We start from the raw sequence: 12,937 nt of genomic DNA, 5'->3' as shown, positions 1-12,937 counted from the left end.
CACGTGTCAACAAGCAAGTAGGGTGCTCTCCCTTAATCGAAATAATGTAAAAGTAAAAATTAATTTAAAATTTTTGTCATATTTGACAAATAAAAAGAAAATTATTGCTATATTTGCAAATGTGACCATGCTTTTGTCACCTATTAAAAATACCGAAAGAGAAAATTCCTAACAATTTATCTCCATTTTAGAAAATTTAACTTAAGTTGGTAAAACTTAAAAAGAAAATCTTCTTTTACTAATATTGATACAAATTTCATAAAATATCGAGGAATTTCTTTTCCGGTGATCTTATTTTTTGTTTGGAATATTTTCTATATCCCGTCTAATTGATAATTATTTTATCTTTTTTGTTTAAAAAACAAATACGATCCATTAATATATTTACTAGAGAAAAATACTTTGGTGTTACTTAGGTATTGATTATCATTGTTTAAATTTTTTTATAAGTAGGAGAGAGAAATGCATAAAATAGATTTTTTTTCCAATAAATAAAACACTTCCAAATTTTGATTGATAGCTACGGCAGCCGTAGCTTTGTGATTCCATATTGTTAGATGGTGGGGACTTCATTGCCTTGTATTAGGTGAAGATAAGAGATTATAGGTTTAGTAGGCCTCAAATCTACAATATAACCATTATGAGCGTCCATATTGTTAGATGGTGGGGACTTCATTGCCTTGTATTAGGTGAAGATAAGAGATTATAGGTTTAGTAGGCCTCAAATCTACAATATAACCATTATGAGCGGTACTTACGTTTTAATCAATTAAACTATAAGTCCCTATAAATCTCGACATGCAATTTGGACAGAAAGATAAGGTCTTTACTTTATTTGCTTCTTACTCTTTTTTTAATAAAAAAAACTATTATATATATAAAGATGGATTTTAATTGATAAGCATCTAGTTATTGTTCTTTGGTCGAAGATGAATTTTTGTAATTTTGTAACTATTAATATAAGTTGCATATAGAACAAAATAATATATTTATATTTACTTTTTTTTAGTTATATTTAGTATTAGAGAGAAAAAAATGGCAGGCTTTTCTTAATTAGAAAACAAAACCGAGTAATTATCAGAGGAGCATTTAATCAGAAGTTAATAATTTTTCGCACGTGTCAGACTCAGGAAGGAAGCGTGAGAGTATCTGATAATCCCTCTGCCTCCAATTGTAAGACGCCACAAACAAATTCTGATTAACCGCTATTATAGCAGGTATATTATATATATAAGTTTATGTAACGTAAAACTATATGAATATTAAAAATTAAAGAAAAAGAATTTTTATTTATTATTTATTATTATTCTTTTAGAAGAATTGGGCTTCTTCTTCGTCTTCTGTATCAGTGGGGCTTCCAGAGAGGTCTAGAGAAAGCCAGAAACAGAAACCCTTTTTCCTTCTCTCTCATTGGGCTTCGTTCTAACAATTTCTCCTGTTTTTTCCTACTCTTGTTTATATAAAGATACGATTCCATTTGTTCTTCGCTGAATTTGGTCGGAGGGGAATCAGATTTTTTCAACCACTACAGATTTGGTGGAGGAGTTTCTGTTTGATCGGACATGAAGATGAAGATGAAGAGGAAAGATCTCGATCAAATTAACGATGAGTTCTCCGATTTCTCTCTCTCCTCGCCTGCCAGGAAGATTCGCCGTTTGGTACTTTTTTTTTTTTTTTTGGTGTCAATTCTTCCAATGGAGTTGTGGAGCTTTGATTCTAACAATTTTCTTTGATTTTCTAGGATGTCGGTTTGCCGCCTATTATTGAAGAAGAAGAACCGCCGGAAATTGCTGTTTTAAGCGAGCAGCCATTGATGCCTGAGAATTTTGTTGCAAGTCGGGGCGGTCTGAGGATTGAGGAATTGCCAGATGCTTCCTCTGTCTCTGCTTCAGCTTGTGCTATGGAGGATCGTCCTTTCTGCGACAACCAAGAGAGGGCTATTGTTCTCTTTAAGCCTGTGAACACGACTTTCTTGCAGTCATCTCCTCTTTCGGTCTCTGTTGATTCGGACATTATATCTGGCTTCAGAAGTAAGTACTCACTTCCAACGTAGTTTCTCCGTATTTATCTCAATTCCGTTCCGATCTTTGAATTCTACACTGAAAACTACCTAATTCTGAGCTTTTCTTCACTGCGGTTTCCATAATTTCTTTGGATCGTCTGATATTTGACTGAGGAACGTCTTCAGTCTTCACAGGCATGACTTAGATGCTCAAGTAGAGCACAGATTTAGACTACAACCATTCTGGTTTTGGCAAAGATCAATTATTAAGTTTCTATAGTTATTATCTCAAAAAGTACCATGAAGAATTATTCTGATCTCTATATATCTGACAATTATCAGGCGAAATTCTCCGTGAAAACCGTAATGCTAGCAGGCTGAAACTGGGTGAAGACGACGACGAAATGGGGACAGAGAACAGGAATTTAGCTGTTGTTCCATGGGTTCCACGGATGCAGGTTCCTGCTCCTACAAACATGGATGTGCCCCAAGAGGAAGCTCCACAGATGATGGAAGCTGAGGAGATTGAAGGGGCAACAATGGAGATTGAAGATGACAGCTTCAGCAGTCAACAACCTTATGGCTATGGTGGAATGGATGGCGCTAATGCTATACATCAATGGCACCAACAGCACTGCATGATCCCACAGCTGCCCCAACAAACGTCCGCACCCATAACATGGTTCCGTTGATGGTATGTACATGGTGAAGAATGCCATCTTTTGATCTCATGGGGGGCGCTAGGAAATAGGCTAATTTGCAGCAAAATTGACTTCTAAACATCATATGGGTATAAATATAATGCCTTTTTGTTCCTCTTGCTCTTGTGTTCATCATCATGTGGCAGCTTTTCTTATCTGAGGAGTTGCTGTGTTGGAGAATTGTGAGCTCTTGTACAAATCTTTCTCCCCTTCAAAACTTCCCAGCTCAGCTGGATTCTAATGAATCAGTATTTTCCACTGGCAAATGGCATTATGATATCTTGTGTGAGAAAAGTTCCAAATTTTGATGAGAGATCATGATGAATGATAATGGAATAACGTTATCTACCTTTTTTTTTTTTTGAAGAAAATTATCGTTTTGAACAAGGAAGGTTCTCCATTTGCCATTTTGAGAGGTGGCATTCTCTGAATTCGACCCATCTCTTCTAAATAATATATTTTTTATTATACTATGATGATTCATGTTCTAATATGTATTTTAATATAAAATACACATTAATTTAATCATTTTTCAGTTTTAAATTTAAACTAACGTTCTTAAATTGTGGAAGAAGTTTTCCTTGGGGAACTTATTTTCCAAAATTTTCGTGTGAAATCTTCTTCATTCTCTACCGCAATTCAAATAACATAATTCTTTCTTTTGATTTTTGCATCCATGAGCCATTCATTTTAATTTCTATTTCGTCGGACTCTATTACATTTAGTTAGTGAGATAACTCGTAGCCTATCAAATCATAGGTAACAATATGTCATAAAAAATAATGTTAAAGGGATAAAGTTAAGATTTGCACAAATCTATTTTGAATTATAGGATCGAGTAAACTATCATGATAAAAGGTAAATAGAGTTTTAACCAGATAAATTAACTCAATCGCGATAAAAGGTAAATAGAGTTTTAACCAGATAAATTAACTCAATCGCGTTTAAGAAAAAATTTGTAAATTATGTTACTGGTTTCGAGCATAAAAATAAATGGATGGAGAATCAATGTAAATAATATTTCGTAGAAAAATGATAATCATCTTTGAAGAATATAGGAAACTATCAACAGTAGTAGCTTTTTGACTTGAAAAAAAGTTACACTTTAATATCTTGAAGAATATAGGAAACTATCAACAGTAGTAGCTTTTTGACTTAAAAAAAAAGTTGCACTTTAATATCCTTTTATCAAGAAGTTGGTTTCAATACAAAGAGATGTGATTATATTCTTGAGATGATTGTGAATTATACATTCGTTAATAAAGGTATAAATGTCCCATAATTTATAACTCACTGAGGATATGGTGAATGTGGCAGACAGGATAATCAATTATGCATGGTGTGGCAGTAAAAAATAAAATGTATTCTCAATAGATTGGTGAATCTTATCCTCCACTTTTCCACCGAAAGAAATTTCTGATGATCTCGAACGGATTGGAACACTGGAAGATGCACAATGGCTGATAATGATCGGGTAATATTGCTTCTTCGGCTCGAATCCAATAATCCATTAATCCATTAGATACGATACAAAATGGATCTTGTCCAGTTGAGATTTTTGTCTGAAAAAAATTCTCGTACAATAATGATGGTACAAGATTTAGGAGTAAGAACTAAAACTTATATGCAGCAGAAGTATAAGAGTTGTGGGAATGTATGTTAATTCCAGAGAAATCAAATAATAAATATAGCTTTTACTGCTTCCAAAACAATACAATACAATACAGCAACACCTACATTACCTGGATAAGAAGGCAAAAGGAAAAAAGTGAAAGAAAAAAACGACTGATACCTATACGATTTGGATGTTTACATGCATAAATTGCAAATCATTGTGTAGTTCACAGTTTTATCTATTCTAGCTGCTGCAGGTTATAGCCTACAATGAAATTACAAAGTTAATTTCCATGTCAAATTCTGCTGAAGGCATTTCTTCGAAAAGGATGTAACTCCTTTCATATTCTAAATCTATCTTCATGGGAAAAAATCTGTACTGAAGATCTTCAGAAACAAGAGTTACACAACCAAGTTCCTGACGCTGAACAGTAAATTGTAAAGCAGAAGCAAAGCATTTACTCTCCACATATGTATTTCTTCTCGGCGTAGTATTTCTTCTCGCTTTCCACCTTTTTTGCATTACGTTTCTGCATTATAAATAAAGAAGTCCAACTTAATTCATCAAATCAAGTGTTTGTCTGACTAAAACGTCTAGAATGCAGAAACAGGACAAAGGAGATTACTGGCCATTTAACTTTTTCTTTTACATATCAACAGAAGTATAGCGGCAGTGAAACCGTGCCAGAAGTATAAAAGACAGGACGGGGGAGAACGCCCAGTTGAAAATGTGCTAGAGGGTGCATTACCATTTACCACATTGGTTGGTCAATATGTAATCCTATAGGATAAAAATGCTGGTATTTCATTTTCTTTGATGCACATGATCATGAACTTACATGTAACATATATGAGTCCAAGTGTCTGACTAATATAAAGACATTATCAATTCTGACTCCAAAAAGTATTCTTTAGGATAGCATATTGAATGTTCAAATTTCTATAGAAGTACAAAGGAGGTTATTTAGGCTCAAGCAACGAGAGAAGCTTGGAGTGAATACCTTAAAAGCATCGTGATTAGCAACTATCCTTTTGGCTATTGAAGTAGTGGTAATGTTTTTGGGGCTTTCGAGCAACCTGAAAATTCCCATACTCTTTGGAACAGCATATGGATCACCGTCACCCTGAGACAGACAATCACATCTTGTCATAGTTTCGTAAATATTAACCTTAAGAAAGATTTTTAGAAAATCTTGTCTCATAAATAGTAAGAAATAGATATACTTACAGCAAAAGAGTTGTTTTCAGCAACAGTCCCATGCACAACTAAAGATATATTGAAAGTAGTAATCTGCCACCAAAATTATGCTTCATCAATTAGACCTTCAGCAATCACTAGATGCAGACATGAAGTCTACAGCGTAAGGGGGGTTTCAACACGACATCCCCGTGTTATGTTTAAAGAAAAACCAAAACAGGAGCAAACAACTCACCATGTCTTTTGTAATTTCCCAGGGTGCACCAATGATCACCTCATCAACGTGCCGACAACCCAGCACACTGAGGCTACGTTCATGTAAATGCATAATTGGAAATTGCTTCCCCCTGTGTTTACTGTAGGGTACAACGTGTTATTGACTTCAACTTTTCCAACTCATTAACAGTTAAGGCAAGATTTTATATCAATAGTTTTGAGAAAGAATAGAAAGAGAGAAACACACCATAAGCTTAATAGAAAAACCATACAAACAAATCAAATCCTATGAATGAATATAAAGTACCTCACAGTCTGATCAGTATGTATCCCGACTAGCAAAAAATCTCCAAGCTGCCTAGCACTTTTGAGAATCTGAAAAGAGACGAGATGATAGGATCACAAACACTAAGAATATAATAACATAGAATAAAACGTACAGGGATAAGTATCCTCCATCTAAAAGTTTAAAAGCAAAATAGTATTCTTGAAAAACCATTGTTATTACTGATTAGAAAGTGAAAGAACAAATCAAATTCATATATAATTGAATTGAAGTGGGAAAACGATGCAGAGAATGTTCAATTACTACAGTGCACTCAATAGAAAGAAAATGTTGCAGATGTATTAGCATGAGGTCTTGAACATTCCCATACAAGCTTATAATGAAATCTATAGCTGTCAAATTAAGCACACTGTGTCAATCGTATCTTGATATTGCCTTCAAAAAAGAAGCTAGGACAATCATTTTAAGATACACTGCAGTTCGTTTACCCATTGACAGAGTCACACCACATGTGCAACATAGCAACCATCCTCTACGATGTTATGAGTTTATCAAGAAGGTGTATAGTTCAAACAAAAAAGACCTCCTTCACTCATAAACCGATAAGGCCAGCAAAACTTTTAAAACTTAAGCATATTTCTGACAGCAGCATTCTAGCAACATAAAATATTATAGTTTTGAGTTGAGGCTTGTTGAATTACAAGGCATGTGCAATGATGAATGAACACACGAGTATACAAATTTGTCATTTTCCATAACACTAATCATTTTTGGAACTGAAAATCTAAGTCAAAGAATTTTTTTTAAAAAAATATGAAATGTCAGAAACCAGGGTTAAATATAAAAGCAAGCAGAGTGAGGGATGAATAGAGAAGAGATTGTCAAATATGTAAAACATCATACCTCAATATGTCCTGCATGAAAAAGATCAAAAGCCCCATCAATGTACACAATACGAGCATTTGGTCCAGGCCCCTGACATTGGATATTATAATTTATTAAAATGAATGGATTGGATACATGATAGAACTTATCATGGAGCAAGGGTGAGAAAACCAACATAGTTAGATATTGAGAATTCGTATATATGAATTAAATTTACCCAACCCATAAAATTTTTTATGTACTTCGAAATATTGTATTGACTCCCTCACTTTCATTGTATTCTCTTTTAGCAAGTGAATTGCTTATTAAAATATGTAATCAAATAACATTTTAGGGATTTTAATGTTGTCAACGAACCTTTTCTGCCCAAGAATTATCTTTTTCTGTCATTCAACTTATCAAATTCTTGATTTATTAGATGGAATATATGACATAAAATTTAAATTTCAAACATTGAATTTTAATTAGGAACTTGATGCTCTTTTTATTTTTTATTTTTTATTTTTTTGACCAACATCATCTAAACTAACCAGTAGAATCCACTAGATTTCGAAAGAGTATCTAGAATACAGCTTGGGAAATTTAGAGAGTCTCCTATCTCTCCCTACAAACCAGAATATCACAATCTAAGCAAAAGCATGGGTTTTCCCTTCACAACAAACTTACCATATACTACTCTAGATTCCCGGTCCCATCAGCTTCTAACTAACTCAACTGAGGACCCACTCATTACATCATACAATAACACAATATGTTAGACCCTACCCTCCCTCTCACACGTATTTCCCCCCAACACATTAATAACCAGGCCACCAGGGTCTATCATCTACCTTTCAAATCTCAATATAGTATCAGTAGATGCATAAATTCATTACATCATTCCAATTTTTGACACAACAAACACCTTAATGCACAAGGTAGGTAAACTAGTATCTAGTGCAAAGCAATCCTCCTGTAATAAGGCTTCGATTATATGCAGGTCAGTAGAGAAACATACCCTTCCATTTGAAAACTGAACAATTCGGTGTGATGTTGGTAGAAAGTGCGAGAGGGCACCATGCGATGAAGTTCCCTTCTTATGATCTCCATTTAGTGATGTTTCATTATAATCAGCATCGTTAATGGAAGAGAGTATTCTTCCTACATCAATAAAGTAATGATAGATTAAAACATTTTATTCAAAAATCCTTAAAAGATGAAGAAAATATAAGAAAAGGCAAAACCAAGTTATGTTTCAAGAGCTCAATAAGCTGGTAAATTTAAAATATGCTTCATGTGAAAATAGCCAACGTTTGTACCAAAGAAACGAATGGGCACAGCATGAGAAGAGAGGATGGACAAAGAGGCACCAACCAGAAACTTCTTAGAGAAGATTAAGAGACACAGTACCTACGATGTCGGTGCTGGAGACTCCTTCAGTACGCTTGATTTGCTTGTACCGTCCAGCTTTCTTAGCTAAGGCATAAGCATCAGTTCCATCTGGAAGTAGGCATGGATCATCGCCGTGAATAATATAGTCAATCTTATGCTCATTAAAGAGTCTGTTCATGAATTGCTCAGTAATTGCATAGGGGGCATTGGCAATAACTTCATCCACCCACTTCAAACCACTAACAAGAGCCAGCCTAAAAGGAGCCTTCGGTTAGAAGACACTGAGCAAATTATTGTGGTAAAAATTTAGCTTTCTGAACATTCTTAATTTTGTTTCAATAAAACCTCCAGCCAAATGACATAGACCCTTATAAGAAAGTATAAAGCGGGTGACGCATTAAGTTGTAACCCAAACTCAAACCATATGAACAATGATAGCTTTGCAAATAGTTATCTTCTTTCTTTTAATAAGTATAAAATAAATGTTCAGGAAATGAACCTGCTAAAGAAGATAGGATAATTTATGCACCCAATAAAGTACGATATCCAATCAGACAAAACAGAACACCTTAGTTGTATGTGCAATGATGGTCCTTTTCCTCTTGTAAGGGAAGGAAGTCACAACACAATACCAATACCCTCTAATTGAATTTCCTTCCTAGCCAATCAATTCCACTTTTTTTGTGTGGTCCGTGAGTCTATATGATTGTACCTAACAAATTTAGGTGTTTCTTCAGATCTGTAATCTGGTTTTGACAAAAAACCAAATTTCCATTCTATCCTTGCAGTTTTTCAGAAATGGGCGTCAAGTCCATATTTGGCAGGCTTTGATTACCTCAAACAGCCTCAAGGCTATCACAACATCACATTTTCAACTACTGCCTAATAGTGACTTTTGGAGTGTGGGCTGCACGAGGAAACTCGTGAAAAGTTCAGATGAATTCCAAAAACAAAACGTAAAAACAAAATAAAACTCAAAAGTAAAGGGTCTAATATGCCAAATATCAAAGAATAATAAGACAACAACCTACAAATTCCTAACGTGTTTTCTATTGGTCATCTAGTTTCTTTCCCACGGGATTCGCTTTTGCTAGAATTTATAAGGGGTGAAGATGTGTAGAGTAAAATAAATAACATCTTAGTGGATACCTTTCTTCCATTGGTAACACCGGTGGACCCTTATTCGCTATGATTTCTTCATCACTTACAACACCCACCACCAACTCATCTCCCAAAGCCTTAGCTTGCCTCAACGCATTGGCATGACCAAAATGCATGAGATCAAAACACCCATCCATGTAGACCCGAATACGTTTCTTTTCACTCTTTCTTTTCTGGAAGATCCCAAAATCAGACCAGAAGAATGGCAAAGACGGAACTCCAATCCCACTAAAATAACTGGTAGAAAATCCAAGCAAGGCCGCCGTGAGCATTAAACCACCAAACAGATGTGGGTAGTAATATACACCATCCCATATCCAACTGTTACTCTCATAATCCATTGGTCCCATTAGCTTCTAGATTTTCTGACTTCTTTTTGTTTCTAAGAGGAGACACAAAACCGGCAACCTGTCGAGGAGAACAAATCAACTTACATCCAAAATTAACAATCTAAAACAACATTGAGGCTGATGGTAAATTGAATTCTCAACCGCGTAGGCATAATTATACATATGTAAAACGTTGAGGAATTTCTAGCCAGTAAATTCCGATCCAAATAGAATAATTAAGAAAATATGAACGGAATGAGGTACTAACCAAAATATAGTGAATATAGGAACAAAATGCAATGTTCTGATGACATGATGACGATGCAGATTCGTTCCAAACGTCAACCAAGTAGGCTCAGGAATAAGAGAGAAAATTGCGCGTATGAATTGAAAATAAGAATCTCCCACCAAAAGAATAACAAATTTAAAAAGGAAACAGCCCACACTTTTCAGATTAGTCAGTCCCGAATCTGGACGAGCAATTGATGCAAACGCAACAGAAAAAAAATCATCAAATCAAAATTAATTGGGATCTAACACAAAAACACCCGTCCGGAAACAAATGCACGACCGTGAGTTCGGATACTGGAGAAAAAAAAAACCCAATAAATCACCAAAAACAATAGAACTTCATGGAATTAACTCTACGGAGGGAAATGGAAGCTCATAGTTTCCAGATGCGTCAGAGAATCAGGTAAAAAGCAGATCAATAAACAATTTAAAAAAAGGGGGGGGGGGGGGGGGGGGGGGGGGGGAAGAAACAGAAGAACTCAAATGAGGATTTGGGATCAAATACAAATTACAAATTAAAAATGTTCTTGCTGTCTGACCTCTTCTGTGTCTCCCCTTGGTTGACGATTGAAGGAGGTGTCGGCTCAGAATAGAAGAACGAGAGGGGCTTTCTCCGCTCCCGCTGTGGCTCGCAACTCCCAAGATGGACAACGCCCAAAAATATCCGGCAGTTTGTCAGCTGTCCGGACGGGATACGAGATCTGACGATGCGCTCCCAACAAAAACAAAATATATGTATTTATAAATATAAACTAAACCGAACAAATTTTAATTTCTAAATTAGTATTTTTTCCTTTTTCATTTTATTTTCGTAATTGGACGATTTTTCAGCAGCATTCACGTGATCCCTCAAACTCCGCGTTTTCTTAAAGGCGGTTGGAATTGTGGGCATCTACTGTCGTGTAAAACTTCTAATTTACAATCCTACTTTGTCCACGTGTCGTGACCATATTGAATTTCAAATTTTGTGGTATAATTATGTGTCGACTTCGCTTAACAGTTAAGCAACGTGTTTGAATGTCCCTGCCTCTTTTTTTTAAATTTTATTGAAAATTTATTTTTATTTTTCAAAATTATTTATTATACTTAAATTTTGAAAATTCAATTATACTTAAATTTTATTTTTCAAAATTATTTATTTTATCGATCGCTTCCAAACACACCATTAATTTAGGCTTCAAACAATTAGAAGTATTCCAATAATCCAATAATCTAAATAATTCAACTCATACTAATAATTGGGTTTAATTAACAAAAATCAATTCAGTTTGATTTGATTTTTGCATAATTGAAAGTTGTTTTGATTGAGTCAGAAGAATTTTTTGTCTTAAAAAGAACGAGAATATAAATAAATAAATATATATATATATATAAAGTTGGGTTCGATTGGTGTCTCTGAGGCAGCGAGATTAATTTCGGTTTTATTTGAAAAGTCTCTCTAACTCTGTCTTGTCTATTGTTTATGAACTCATCGATTATTTATTTATTTATTATTATTATTTAGTTTGAGGTATCGCCGTAAAGAAAGCATGTAACAAAAATTACTTCATTTACATCAGGTTGGGTATGAATAGATGTACATGTGTATAACTTTTGTTTTCAAACCTAACCTACCAAACGTCAATATTCCTATTTGGAACACGCGATAAGTAAAATATATTCTCATGATCTTGTTGGTATATACCGTATCTGGAGAGTGGTTGTTTCAAATAATTTAACAGAATTTATAAAAATAATGTGAATCTTAATTACCTTACCATACATACAAATCATTAATACATTTGAGAATAATTGCTTTCGTTAATATAGTTAATTAAACTATTGATGGTTGATTGACAACTAGCATGTCATAAATTAATACCTATTTATATATCAGAACATTTATGTCACAATCAAGTATTAAAATATCTTTAAATGTATTTATCGTGGACACATAAATTAAATTATGACTACTTTTTCAAATTTTGATATAAAAAGTTTACAAAAGTCAAAAGACATACGGTGTAGTCTCTTACGAAAATTTAGTGTCTTTTTGTGCCACGCCCTGTTTGACATATCACGAGACCTTTCATTCACTTTTATCAATGTTATTATATCATAAATGATATTGCGATAAATTAATTAGTTTTATTGTATATCTTATAAAAAAAAATTTAGGTACATGTCAATTAGCGATGAACTATGTTACTTTGGCGAAAAAACTTTATTGCATATCATATTAACATTGTTTATGGTAAATGTAATATACTATATTGAGTGTGAAATAAATTCTCCATTTGAAACACCTTGTTGCCATTTAATTTTAAATAACAAATCAAGACCATGGGATATATATAGGTTAAAGTGTAGTGACCTTGACATAAGAAATGTATAACACATTTCATCCCTGTGTTTTCATAAAAATAATGATTTAGTTCATGAACTTTAGTTTGTAACGATTTAGTTATTGTAATTTCAAATTGGTAATAATTTAACTCATAAATTTTAGTATGTAACAATTTAGTTGTTATAGTTTAAAGTTTACAACAATTTAGTCGCTGTCATAAAAACATTGGTTAATTTTCTTATATATGTCGATCGGTAAACCCATGAGAGACTATAATTATAAATACCAAATCGTCACATGATAAAAACCGACACTTAATTTTGTTAACATTTTTTATCGTAGGGACTCGATTGTTAAAAATTTTGAACTAGAGGAACTAAATTGTTACATAATAAAATATAATGGTTAAATTGTTACCAATTTAAAAACATATGAACAAAATCGTTACAAACTAAAATTCAATAACTAAATCGTCATATTATAAAAAATACAATGACTTTTTTAACCATATATATATACATACAATATGAAATATATAATTTGGTTCGTTGGATAAT

General features: G+C 33.7%; 2 protein-coding genes across 3 annotated transcripts; one reads left to right on the top strand and one right to left on the bottom strand.

Moving 5' to 3' along the window:
• The first annotated feature begins 1,323 nt into the window (after positions 1-1,323).
• Positions 1,324-2,969, top strand: LOC111006819 (DBH-like monooxygenase). The gene is made up of 3 exons (XM_022278898.2): positions 1,324-1,658; positions 1,742-2,030; positions 2,345-2,969. Exons 1-3 carry the CDS (start codon positions 1,563-1,565, stop codon positions 2,692-2,694), a joined length of 735 nt encoding a protein of 244 aa, XP_022134590.1. The 5' UTR covers positions 1,324-1,562; the 3' UTR covers positions 2,695-2,969.
• A 1,408-nt stretch (positions 2,970-4,377) lies between these two features.
• LOC111007046 (ethanolamine-phosphate cytidylyltransferase) lies at positions 4,378-10,789 on the bottom strand. Of its 2 annotated transcripts, XM_088125722.1 has the most exons (11): positions 10,594-10,789; positions 10,032-10,348; positions 9,423-9,842; positions 8,292-8,527; positions 7,900-8,042; positions 6,921-6,992; positions 6,039-6,106; positions 5,751-5,871; positions 5,546-5,608; positions 5,319-5,441; positions 4,378-4,847 (listed from the first exon to the last, which is right to left on the bottom strand). In XM_088125722.1, exons 3-11 carry the CDS (start codon positions 9,782-9,784, stop codon positions 4,776-4,778), a joined length of 1,260 nt encoding a protein of 419 aa, XP_087981848.1. In that variant the 5' UTR covers positions 9,785-9,842; positions 10,032-10,348; positions 10,594-10,789; the 3' UTR covers positions 4,378-4,775. The 2 variants fall into 2 exon arrangements, with proteins under 2 accessions (XP_087981848.1, XP_087981847.1); XM_088125721.1 differs by lacking the exon at positions 10,032-10,348.
• Between the last annotated feature and the right edge of the window lie 2,148 nt (positions 10,790-12,937).

This window comes from Momordica charantia, assembly GCF_013281855.1.
Source record: "Momordica charantia cultivar OHB3-1 chromosome 6 unlocalized genomic scaffold, Mcharantia_2.0 BLBB01000006.1, whole genome shotgun sequence".
In the NCBI taxonomy this organism is placed as follows: domain Eukaryota; kingdom Viridiplantae; phylum Streptophyta; class Magnoliopsida; order Cucurbitales; family Cucurbitaceae; genus Momordica; species Momordica charantia.
The sequence above is the reverse complement of the archived record's forward strand: the minus strand, read 5'-3'. Positions and strand labels throughout refer to the sequence as shown.

Excerpts from the sequence above, each read along its gene's own strand:
- LOC111006819 (XM_022278898.2), top strand. The coding sequence starts at position 1,563 with ATGAAGATGAAGATGAAGAGGAAAGATCTCGATCAAATTAACGATGAG. Across the intron at positions 1,659-1,741 it reads CCAGGAAGATTCGCCGTTTG|GATGTCGGTTTGCCGCCTAT; the intron begins GTACTTTTTTTT and ends TTGATTTTCTAG. Across the intron at positions 2,031-2,344 it reads CATTATATCTGGCTTCAGAA|GCGAAATTCTCCGTGAAAAC; the intron begins GTAAGTACTCAC and ends GACAATTATCAG.
- LOC111007046 (XM_088125722.1), bottom strand. The coding sequence starts at position 9,784 with ATGGGACCAATGGATTATGAGAGTAACAGTTGGATATGGGATGGTGTA. Across the intron at positions 8,043-8,291 it reads CTCCAGCACCGACATCGTAG|GAAGAATACTCTCTTCCATT; the intron begins GTACTGTGTCTC and ends TTATTGATGTAG. Across the intron at positions 6,107-6,920 it reads TTCATGCAGGACATATTGAG|ATTCTCAAAAGTGCTAGGCA; the intron begins GTATGATGTTTT and ends GTCTCTTTTCAG.